General features: G+C 53.0%; 1 protein-coding gene across 3 annotated transcripts; it reads left to right on the top strand.

Moving 5' to 3' along the window:
* Positions 1-532: 532 nt before the first annotated feature.
* Positions 533-11453, top strand: SPINDOC (spindlin interactor and repressor of chromatin binding). 3 transcript variants are annotated; one of them, XM_003419627.4, is made up of 6 exons: positions 536-775; positions 4890-5219; positions 5296-5454; positions 5606-5728; positions 5942-6145; positions 10662-11453. In XM_003419627.4, exons 1-6 carry the CDS (start codon positions 649-651, stop codon positions 10871-10873), a joined length of 1155 nt encoding a protein of 384 aa, XP_003419675.1. In that variant the 5' UTR covers positions 536-648; the 3' UTR covers positions 10874-11453. The 3 variants fall into 3 exon arrangements, with proteins under 3 accessions (XP_023415432.1, XP_023415431.1, XP_003419675.1); XM_023559664.2 differs by lacking the exon at positions 10662-11453 and adding an exon at positions 7091-10655 and having other exon boundaries at positions 533-775; positions 5606-6145; XM_023559663.2 differs by having other exon boundaries at positions 534-775; positions 5606-6145.
* The last annotated feature ends 639 nt before the right edge of the window (positions 11454-12092 follow it).

Raw genomic sequence — 12092 nt, 5'->3', positions numbered from 1 at the left:
AAGGCTTGTTCTGGGAGAGCCGCAAAAGCGACTCTGACAAAAATTCTGGTGCTGATGATACAAGCGTTTTTAATACCAGCAAACATGCCTGACTGGCATTTCAGAGGAGTACCACCACCCACTGGCTCCGCCAGCTGGTTCTCGACGCCCGCCGCTTGGGAAAGTTTGGAGGCCCTGATCCTCTGAGGCAATTGCACTGCGAGGGGCGACGGACGAACCCGTGCCTTTTCGCCTCCAGCGCGTCCTGAGGATTCTAACAGAGCCGCGCGCGCCGGGGGCGGGGCCAGACCGGAGGGGCGCGCGATTGGCCGCGTGGGCTCGGGGGCGGTGCATGACCGGGGCGGGGGCGGGGCCGGGAGCGGGCGGCGAGCGATTGGTTGCCCGAGTCCTGGGGCGGGCCCGGGGCGGGCTGCGGGCGGGCGCCGACTATGAGCCTCCATAAAAGGGAGCGGCGGCAGACTGGGGCCCCGGATTGAGCCCTCCCCGCCCGGGGTCCCGACGCGCCGCGGTCTCGGGGAGGCCTGGACGCTCCCGCCGCAGGCCGGGCCGCCGAACGACCGCGGCGCGGAGGGGGCTTCGCGGGCGGGAGGCGGCGGCGCCGCGCAGGCCCTTGTGTGGCATCCGGTCACCGCGCTCCCCAGCCACAGCATGGCTCTGAAGGCCGAGGGCGCCGCGCTCGACTGCTTCGAGGTGACGCTCAAGTGCGAGGAAGCGGAGGATGAAGCGGAGGCCGCGGTGGTGGCCGTAATTCCGCGGCCCGAGCCCATGCTCAGAGGTGAGGAGGGGAGGGGGCCCCACTTCCGCGTCGGGGCGGTGGGCCGGGGCCCGGGCGCCCTGTCGCTCCGCCCCCGCCAGGGTTTGGAATCTCGGGCCTCCCCGAATCCTCCCTGCCCCCACCCCCGCCAGGGTCTGGAGCCTTCGATACGTTCCCGGCGCGCTCGGGATCTTCCCGCGCCCGAGCGCCCCTTCGCCCGGCCCAGCGCTGGAGACAGGGTGCCCGGCGGCCCTGGATATCCGCCGCTCCCGGGAGGCGGCGGCAGGCTGGGGGCTAGGCTGTGTTCTGGGCCGAGGGGCCGCAAGGCCTCCAGGCCCGAGACTCGGTGCGGCAGCCTGATGTTCGGAGCTATTAGGAGGATGGAGGCAGGCGTCGCGACAGCCTTCGAAGAGGAGAATTTTAAGGGCCCTTTTTTGCATGTATAAAGCTTTCCTGGCGCCCGAGGCTTCCCATCCCCAAGCTTCCCATCCTCAGACCTTCCGCTTGCATAAGCCACAGGTGTCAGATTCTAGTGCATCGGGGTGAATGGGACAGCACACAACACCCAGTTATGAAAAAGAGGTGCTTGCGGGGGGCGGGGGGGGACGGGGACTCAGCCACCGGAGGAGATTGGCCTTGGGAGAGATTTGAAGAACAATCTGGAAATGCTCGCTTTCCCCTCCCACTCACCATTTCCTTTAGCCCCCAGGACCTCGAAAACCATAACAAAGGGCCACCTTTATGGAAGACTTAATATTCATGAAAATTGAATTATCTTTATATTCTCCAGGCCTTGTGACAGTGGGACAGGAGAGGGGACAGGTTCATTCATTCGTTTAACCACAGATGAATATAACGTCTACTGTGTCTGCACTGCCTTTTCATCCTTTTTGGAATCTGGAGGGTGTAACATAAGCAAGGGAAATAAAGGCCACTATGGGCTGGGTTTTATCCTCCTCAGAGCTTTCAGCCCAACCATGCCCTTAGGGATGGTCTCAGTTAATCCCCTGAATAGCCCTGCAGGAGTGCTTTTATCCCCTCTGAAAGAAATGAGGAAATAGAAGTCCAGAAAGGTTAACTCATTCAGTAAACGTTGGACACCTACTGTGTGCCAGGAAACCCTGGTGGTGTAGTGGTTAAGAGCTACCGCTTCTAACCAAAAGGTTGGCAGTTCAAATCCACCAGGTGCTCCTTGGAAACCCTATGGGGCAATTCTTTTCTGTCCTATAGGGTCGCTATGAGTTGAAATTGACTCAACGGCAATGGGTTTGGGTTTTTTTTTTTTTTTTTTTGGTACTATGTCCCAACAGTCCCGGGTGACACAAACAGTAAGCATTCAATTGCTAGCCAAAAGGTTGGTGGTTTGAATCCACCCAGAAGTGCCTTGGAAGAAAGGCCTGGTGATCTTCTGAAAGGTCACAGCATCGAGAACCCTATGGAGCAGTTCTACTCTGCACGCACAGGGTCACCATGAGTTGAAATCAATTTGACAGCAACAGGTTTGGTTTTTGTTTGTTACGTTTTTTAGTATATGCCAGGCTGCTCTAGGCTGGGGATGCTAATGGCAGTAAACAAAGCAGACAACACCTCAGCCTTGTAGAATATGTGGATACAGACTAATAGCTAAAGACAGACCCAAAACCCACTGCCATCGAACCAATTCTGACTCATAGCGACCCTATAAGACAGAGTAGAACTGTCCCATAGAGTTTCCAAGGAGCGCCTGGAGGATTTGAACTGCCACCCTTTTGGTTAGCAGCCATAGCTCTTAACCACTACGTGACCAGGGTTTCCTAAAGACAGATATTCAGGTAAATATATAGTAGCACAGGTGATGACAAGTGGTTTGGAGAACACTAAAGCAGGGAAAGGAGAAAAGAGAGTGGGACTTGGTTATTTTATTAGGTATATTGAGTGGTCAGAGGTGGCTTCTCTAGTAAGGCGAAGTTTGAGCACAGACATTGGAGACTGAGCACTAACCTTGTAGATAACTGGAGGAAGAGCATTTCAAGCGGAGAGAATAGCAAGTACAAAAGTCCTGAAGCAGAAGCTTCTTGAGAGGTTTGGGGTATCAGAGAAAGGACGAATTCCAGGTTTTTGGCCTGAGCAACTAGAAGGGTAGGTTTCCCATTTACTGAGATGGGGAAGGCTGGGGTGCAGGTTTTGTGGGAGACTGAGGAAGGAAAGTTTGAACGTAGTAAGTGTGAGATGATTATTGCACATCCATGTGGAGACGTCTGGTGGGCAGTTAGATATATGGGTCTAGATTTCATGGAATAGTCTGGCTGGAGATATACACAGGGGAGTTGTCAACAGGCAAGCAATTAGAGACCATCAGAGGAAGGAGGTGGACAGAGAAGTGGTCCAAGCACTGAGTCCTGTAGGACTTCAATGATTACAGGCTGAAGATGGAGTCATTGCCTCATCAAATATTACTGAGGGTCACTGCTCACCAGGCACTGTTCTAGGTGCTAGAGGGGCAAGCGTGAACAAGCCAAAACCCACGTGGTCATGGAGCCTGCGGTGTAGTAAGGAGACACGCTAAAAGTAAAACACGCATTCATTCTGTCAGGTGGTAATATGTGCGGTGGAGGAAGATGAAGCAGCAAAGGGGGATGGATGGGTTTTAGGTGGAGGGAAGTGACAGCTTTCTGTAGGGTGGCAGAAGGCCTCAGTGAGAAGCTGGTTCTCCAACAGTGACCTGGAGGAAGTGAGTGAGCTGCGCAAATAGCTGGGAAGAGATGAAGGAGATGAGTGAGTCATGGCAAAGGTGACTAAGAGCACCAGTGAAGTAAAAGAACCAAGGGAAGGTGGTGCCCTGGAAGCCAAGTGAAAATCAAGGTGGAAGAAGTGATCCATCAAACGAAGTTTAAGAGCTCACCTGCTGGGATTAGCATCAGTGACCTTGACAAAAGCTGTTCGGAAGGAGTGGTGGGGACAAAAGCCCGACTGGAGCTAGGAGGTCAGGCTTACCGTCCGCAGTCCCATAGGTGAACTCAGGTTTGGATCTAGATCTTCTGATTCCAAGCTAGTGCTCACATCCATGTCATACGCCGCCTCTTCCATGTAGCCTTCCCAGACCTTCGCAGTCCTGCTTCCAGGTGTGGGGGCCCCCCTTGTTTGTATTTCATCCCATTCCCTCACTTAAGAGTTTCCTATTGCAGCCGTAAGGGATCATGGTCACTTGGTAGAAGCATTGAGCTGCCAGGCTGCACGTGGGGCTATTTTGCCTCTTGCCAAGCCAGACAGGAACCCTGCCCTGAGGGAGCTTGTGGTTCCTGTGCACAAAGATCAGGAGCCAGACAGACTGGCCTGTGGAGGCAGTACCACAGCTTTGAAGGGAGGCTGGCTCTGACAAGTTGGAGTGGCTTTCAGAAGAGCCTACACAAGTGGAAGAACAGGCAGGCAAGTGCATCGCCTGACCAAAAGCTCGCTGAATGTCTCCTCTCCGATGTGCCAGGCCCTATTGGGATGACAAGATGAGTAAATTTATCTTCCTCACCCTCAAGAAAATGCACACTATGGGCTGGAGGTCAGCTGTGGATACAGTCAACCTCCAGGGGTGGGAAGTCAGGAGGGCTTCACAGAGGCCATGACTTGAGCAGGGCCATGAGGGAAGGTGAGGAAATTTACAGCGGTGTCTGGACAGATGCGTGAAGGCTGTAGACATGCAAGAACATAGCCTAATGAAAAACACATCGACCTGTAGTCCGAGACTAGATCAAGAGAAGGTGTAAGGTAGCAGGATACCAAGAGGTCTGGTGACATAAATGATGAAGCTAACCGAAAAGTTGGCGATCTAAACCCCCCCAGCAGCTCTGCGGGAAAATGACCTGGCAATCTGCTTCTGTACAAGATTACAGCCAAGGAAACCCTACGGGGCAGTTCTCTGTGGCATGGGATCACTATAAGTCGAAATCCATTTGACAGCACCCAACGACAGTAGCAGCAGCAGAATATCAAGGCATATAGACTGTGCTCAATGTGGGCTCCTAGGGAAGGGAGAGAAAGACTTTGGACAGGAATGCCCCGTCCCTCCTAAAGACACACACTCCACCGAGCTCGGGGTATCGTGCTCTAAGTACTATTGGCTGAGGATACTTTTGCTGATGACAGCCCCCTTCTCCCTCCACAGTGGCCCAGCAGGAGAAGACCCCACCACCTAGGCCCAGCCTGCTGGAGGCTGGTGGTGATGGCTATGAGGAGCCCAGGCAGCAAATGTCTTGGGAACAGGAGTTCCTGGTGGGGAACAGCCCAGGAGGCAGCGGGCGGGCACTCTGCATGGTGTGTGGTGCTGAGATCCGCTGCCCCTCGGCCGACACAGCCCGCACGCACATCCTGGAGCAGCATCCACACACCCTGGACCTCAGCCCGTCTGAGAAGAGCAACATCCTGGAGGCCTGGAGTGAGGGGGTGGCCCTTTTGCAAGACGTCCAAGCTGACCAGCCATCCCCACCCAGCTCAGGTAGTTGAGCCCGGAGCGGGGTGGGGAGTAGAACCTGTTGGAGCCCTCGGGGCTCGCTGACACTTGCCCCCTTTAGACTCAGGCCGGGATGTGGATCCAGACCCAGACCCTGATCCGGACCCTGCCGGGATGCCAGCTGAAATTGTTGTTCTCCTTGACTCCGAGGACAACCCATCCCTCCAAGCCCTCCCTAAAAGGACTCGACCCAGGGGACTTCGCCCCCTCGAGTTTCCTGGTCAGTCATCTGGGAAGCTGGTGTGCCTAAGGCAGAATGGGGACCAGGGCAGAGCATAGGCCCTGTGTTCAGGGGCAGAGAAGGGCTTCTGGGCAGGTGTCTTGGAGACCTGGGGTGGGAGGTTCAGGTGTAAGGTGTTTTCTTTTTGCAGCTGCCCCTGCCACAGAACCAGCAAATAAGAAGCCCCGTGGTCAGAGGTGGAAGGAGCCCTCTGGTGAAGAACCTGTCAGAAAGAAAAGAAGCAGACGCGTGACCAAAAATGACCCTGACCCAGGTGAAGGGGAGGCCCAGAGAAGTGCGGCGTGGGCTCCAGCTGCCGCACTCTGTAAGAGGAAAGTGAACCAGGGAGGGGGGCTGGAGCCCAGAAATGGTGCCATGTCTGGCAGCTCACCTGAGGCCTTGGGCTCAGGCATTTGGTTCCTGCCCGAGTGGGGCTGGAAGACCCAGGTGCCTAACCTCACAGTTCTACCCTGCCCTCCCTTCCCAGACCCCCCATCATCTCCTGACTCGCCCATGGAGACCTTCGCAGCCCCAGCTGAGGTACGACACTTCACGGATGGCAGCTTTCCCCCTGGCTTCGTCCTCCAGCTCTTCTCCCACACCCAGCTCAGGGCCTCTGAAAACAAGGACTCACCCAAAGAGGGGAATGTGGCCGAGGGGGGCCTCAGCCAGCTGCAAAGCCCCTCCCCAGGTGAGCTTTTCTGAGAGGAGGACAGGGCAATCAGACAGGCTGCAGAGCCCAGTGTGGAGGGGTGGCTGCTCAGGTTCTCTGGGAGACAGGGCGGAGGTTGGCCAGAAACGTGAGTTTTTCTGAGCCTTATTTGGAAGTTCCCAGAAATGGGTCATCAGGCTGGGCTGGGCTAGTGCTTCCCAAAAGCCTGGCACCTATCTCTGTACACGAGATTGATTGCAGCCAGAGCCCGAGAGGTCCCCTCCTTACCCTGGGGGAGCACAGGCCCGAGGAGGGTGGTCAGGATTTAAACAGTTAACAGGTGTTGAGAGAACAGACCAGTGAAGGACAGGAACCACTGCCTCCTGTGGGAAGCCACTTGATAAATTATCCAGCAATAGTAGTAGTTACTTATGTTTGTGTTGTTTTACTGACTGTAAGAAACTTTTATGTGCAGTTCATTTGGTCCTTAGGAAAAAATAAAAAATAAAAAAACACAGTTGTTACAGTGGGGACCCCTTATGTGCCAGAGTAGAACTGTGCTCCATAGGTAAGTTGTGTGCACGTGTACGTATACACACAGGTCATGAAACTGCTAGGATAAAGACTGCTAGCCATGAGTCGGAATGAGTCGCTGTGAGTCGGATTCGACTCGGCGGCACACTGGCTTAGCTAGTCTGATTGGGTTGCATACACAATGACACTTTACAGAGAGTTGCCACTTGAAAGCTGGCTTTATTATTTGTAGAAGGTAAACAGTAAACAACAGGAACAGATTTCAGGTGAATCAGTCCCCACCACCCCAATGGGTATCCCACTTAACTTCATAGGAAAGGAACCCACTTCTGCCTAAAAGGAGACCTGCCCACCCATCCTAAATTATTCACGTCCATTTCTGGGGAATTTCTGGCTGAAAATGGAGAATACTAAAATGATGTTTGCCTGTGTTTTATTGACTATGCAAAGGCATTCGAGTGTGTGGATCATAAATTATGGATAACATTGCGAAGAATGGGAATTTCAGAGCACTTAATTCTGCTCATGAGGAGCTGTGCTTAGACCAAGAGGCAGTCGTTCAGACAGAACAAGGGGATGCTATGTGGTTTAAAATCAAGAAAGGTGTGCATCAGGGTTGTATCCCTCTCACCATACTTATCCAATCTGTATGCTGAGCAAATAATCGGAGAAGATGGACTATATAAAGAAGAATGCAGCATCGGGATTTAGGAAGACTAACAACCTGTGATAGGCAGTTGACACAACCTTGCTTGCTGAAAGTGAAAAAGACTCGAAGCGCTTACTGATGAAAGATTACATCTTTTGGTATGGATTACACCTCAACATAAAACAAAAATTTCAAAACTGGACCAGTGAGCAACATCATGGTAAACGAAGAAAATATTGAAGTTGTCAAGGATTTCGTTTTTTTTTTTTTTTTGGATCCACAATCAACACCTGTGATGGTTAAGGCTGTATGTCGTCTTGGCTGGGCCGTGATTCTCAATGGGTTGGCAGTTATGTGATGATGTAGTCATCCTCCATGATGTGGTCTGAAGTGATTAGCCAGTTACTTGTAACGGGAGTTTCTCCAGGGGTGTGGCCTGCATCCAGTGTATATGGATGTGCTGGCAGAGCTCTCTTGCTCTAGGTCCTGCATCCACCTCATCATCATCTGACCCCTGGTTCTTGGGGCTCGAGCCAGCGCCCTGCTATCTGCCCTGCCAATCTTGGGCTCGTCAGCTCCTGTGGCTACATGAGTCAGGAGGGGCCTCCAGCCTGACGCCTGACCCACAGACTTGGGACTTGCCGGCCTCTACAACCCTGTAATCCATTATCAATCTCTCTTCCTCTCTCTCTCTCTCTGTTTATATGTATGTATATGTGTGTATTTACATATGTATGTCCATATTTGCATGTATATACGCACACACATACACTTCACTGCTTTTGCTTCTCTAGAGAACCCAACCTAAGACAATGCTCGCTGAAGCAGCAATCAAGAAATCAAACGATGTGTTCCATTGAGCAAATCTGCTACAAAAAAACCTCTTTAAAGTATTAAAATCAAAGATGTCACCTTGAGGACTAAGGTGTGCCTGACCCAAGCCATGGTATTTTCAGTTGCCTCATATGTATGCGAAACTGAACAATGAATAAAGAAGACTGAAAAAGAATTGATGTATTTGAATTGTGGTGTTGACGAAGAATATTGAATATACCATGAATTGCCAGAAGAACAAATCTGTCTTGTAAGAAGTACAGCCAGAATGTTCCATAGAAGCAAGGATGGTGAGATTTCATCTTGCATACTTTGGACATGTTTTCAGGAGGCATTAGTCCCTGGAGAAGGACATCATGCTTGGTAAAGTAGAGGGTCAGGAAAAAGACCCACAATGAGATGGATAGACACGGTGGCTGCAACAGTGGACTCAAACATAGCAACGATAGTGAGAGTGACACAGGGACCAGGCAGTGTTTCATTCTTTTGTACCTAGGGTCGCTATGAGTTGGAACTGGCCCGACAGCACCTGACAACAACAATTTCTGTGTCACTGTGCAGGCATGCCATGGATCAGGTGGCAGCAAGTGTGTGTCTCTGCAGGTGCGTCATCAGCTCAGATCAGGTGCAGCATGAGTGTGATTGTTCTCTCTCCATGGCTTTTCTTGGCTGGGTCTGTCCTCCAGTGCTTCCTGGTCCAGCTCCCAACCAGCAGCTTCAGGACAAGCCTGGGCCAGTGCCAGGGTTAGGCCAGCATTATGACAGCTCTCAAGGTAAAACTTCTATGGAGAACTCCTGTATGGTGTATGCTCAGACCTCTGCAGGCAACCTCTGAACCCCACTCAGGACAGGCCTCTTCTCGGTCCTCCTCTGGACAGGCTTTTTCTCGGCCTCCTCAGGACAAGCCTCTTCTCGGCCTTAGAGTTACCGCCTCAGCACAGCTGGGGCATCTTCTGTTGCCAAAAGCAGGCCGGCTCTGCTCCCATGCTGTCATTTGCTCTGTTTGGACATCTGCCTGCACAGACTGGACTGTAGCTGCCTCTTTATGGGGCACCCTGGTCCGTTCGTGACCTCCTGTCTGGAGGAGATGCCCAGCTCTGTTCCACGGACTGACTTTCACCACCATCATCATCATCTCTGTGGGCCACTCACCCACTGCCTTGTCTGCCAGCCTTGTGGTTCCTGACGCTCACACCACTGCCACCATTTCTTTGCCCTTGGCTCTGCCATGCTTGCCGCCGTTTCTCTTGGTCTTTAGTGTTATCAGCTCAGTACAGCCCTTGACTCGGATCTAGGAGGTTTTCAGCACAGGAACCCCAGATTCAAAGGATGTACTAATCTCCAAGCTGAATTCTCTGCCGTCTTTCCAGCTGCTGTCACTGAACCCCTAGCAAAGGCCAGCCCTTCTGTACTTGCTGTAGCTCATCCCCTCTCACTAACAACACTGGTGCATCAGTTCTCTCTGTTGCACCATCCATTTTTTCCTCTCTTCTGGGTCTTTCCCACCAGCCTACACATAGCAGTTATTTCTCCCTTCTTAACGCCTCACCCCTCTCTCACGACTTTTCCATTTCCTAACCTTTTTCAACAATTCCAGAAAGCATTTTCTATACTAACCAGCTCTCAGCCCTCATCTCTCTGGGTCTGGCCGTCATGAGGGAGCAGTGCTCACCTTTCTTGGAGACACTCTTCTCTTGGCCTCCCAGGCATCTCCTTGCTGGGTTTTTCTGCTGCTTCACTAGCTATTGATTCTCCACTCTCCCAGTTGGAAGCGTCTTGTATTGTTGTCTGTCTTCCATTTTCTGGAACGTAAACTCCTTCAGGTCAGGATGATTGCCTGTTTCATTCATGCCCAGAGTAGGTGCTGCTTATGTACTGTACTTGATGAATTCATGAATGAGTCCCAGCCACAGGCTGGGGTCTGCACTTACTCTCTGGGTGATCTCATCCAGGTTCACAGCTTTAATATGTGCCCACAACTACCTTCTTGAGTCCTCTAACCTGGACCTCTCTCCCCTGAGTTCCAGCCTCTCTTACTAGGCTAGGATACCCGATAAGTCTTAGATGCAAAGGAGTCAGCTGAAGGTAAGGGGAGGAGGGGAAGGGACTGCAGCGCTAAGTATCCATGTGCCAAAGTAAGTGGAGGGCGTCTGGCTTATGTGTGAGGAGCTTTGAGCCTAATTTCCTGGTTAGTGTGGTCCTTGGAGCCCTGGTGGCACAGAGGTTAAGAGACTGGCTACTAACCAAAAGGTTGGCAGTTAGAATCCACCAGCTGTTCCTTGGAAACCCTATGGGGCAGTTCTGCTCTGCCCTACAGGGTCGCTATGAGTTGGGATCAACTTGATGGCATTGAGTGGGTTTGGTTTTTTTCTTTTTTTGGTTTGGACAATAGAGTGATGCCTCCTGCTGTCCTTGGGCTGCCCCCTTGTACCAGTTGCTGGGCTGTGGAGATGAAGGGGCAGTTTCCAAAGGTTCTTGGGACCATCCTCATGGTGGGGTCTGGGAGCCCTGACTCTACTCTCTTCCACCCCTGCCCAGCTCCCCCTCCTGGGCTCCGTGGGACACTGGATCTTCAGGTTATTCGCGTGCGGATGGAGGAGCCACCAGCCGTCAGCCTCCTGCAGGACTGGTCCAAGCATCCCCCGGGCACCAAGGGTGTGAGAGCAGGTGACACCCGGGATTGGCCGGCAGTCCTGTCGGAATCCAGCACCCCTGTTGGGGGGGAGCCCGAGGCAGGGAGTGGTGTGTAAGTGCTTGTTTTCCTGGGAAGGGATGGAGGGAGGAGGCAGTGTCCCCCTTTGGATTAAAACTCAGAGCTGCCCCACTTGGCTGCCTGGTGCAGAGAGTAAAAAGGGTGCCAGGGCAGGATGGAGGAGAGGACAGGGCAGCATCCACTGTTACTTCGGGGAGCTGAGAGCGTCTGCCCCTGGTAAGGCCTTAGCTAGGCCCGGGACAGGCAAGGGTGGCTGGTGCAGTGGTAGGGCATTGGGCCTGTGGAGAACACCCACCCAGTCCTTTTGCTAACCCAGACCTCTCTCTGTCCCCCACAGTGCCCTCCCCCCAGCTTCCTACCATTCTCCCTTGGCACAGTGCCTTACACAAGAGGTGGTCATGGGGTTTGAACTGAGTCCCACTACCTCGGGGGACACCTTTCCTCCCCCACCTGTGCAGGCTCCTTGACCAGGAGGCCTCCATTACCTCTTCCCACTCCATCCCTGCAGGAGGTGAAACAGCCCACCTGGGCTCCACTCACTCCCCTCTCTCCTCTCCCACACGTTCCTGTTGTATATATCTCCTTTGTTGACAATAAATTATTTTTTTTTTTATTAAGAGAGTTCGGTCTGGGCCATCATTGAGGGAAGGAGTTTCCTAGCAGGATATCTGACCTCCTAGAGGGCCTTTGGGAGCCCCGGTGGCGTAGTTCTTAAGAGCTCAGCTTCCAACCAAAAGATCAGCAGTTCACATCCACCAGCCGCTCCTTGGAAACCTGATGGGGCAGTTCTACTCTGTCCCGTAGGGTCTCTATGAGTCGAAACCTAACAACAACAAGAAGAGGTCCCTGGAGGGGCAGAAGGGCTGAAGGATTGCCCTGGGGTGGGGGGCCCAGAAAGCAGCCTGCTGAGAGGGTGGAACAAGGCATTGTTGGGCTGGTGGACTAGGGCTGATTGGGCATCAGACATGGAGGAGCACCTGCCCCCTCCTCTTACGCTTGCTGTCCAGATGGGGTAGCAGACACCTTTCTTTAACGAGGCCTGCTTCTGACTCACCTGGCAGGCCTCTGTCCAGGAGAGGCCACAGTGGGCCATTTACACCCTCAGAGCCGAGAATGAATGGGACCTTTCTAAGTGAAATGTTTGGGACCAGCCTGCAGGTGGGGGAGATGCCTCCCCAAACCACCCCATGATAGAGAGATGCCCACAGGGATCCTAGAGTCAGTGCTGCCTTCTTCACCCTTCCAGCTTTGCCCAC

Source organism: Loxodonta africana, chromosome 7 (genome assembly GCF_030014295.1).
Source record: "Loxodonta africana isolate mLoxAfr1 chromosome 7, mLoxAfr1.hap2, whole genome shotgun sequence".
NCBI lineage: Eukaryota > Metazoa > Chordata > Mammalia > Proboscidea > Elephantidae > Loxodonta > Loxodonta africana.
Note: the sequence above shows the minus strand (reverse complement) of the source record. Positions and strands in the feature narration are given on the sequence as shown.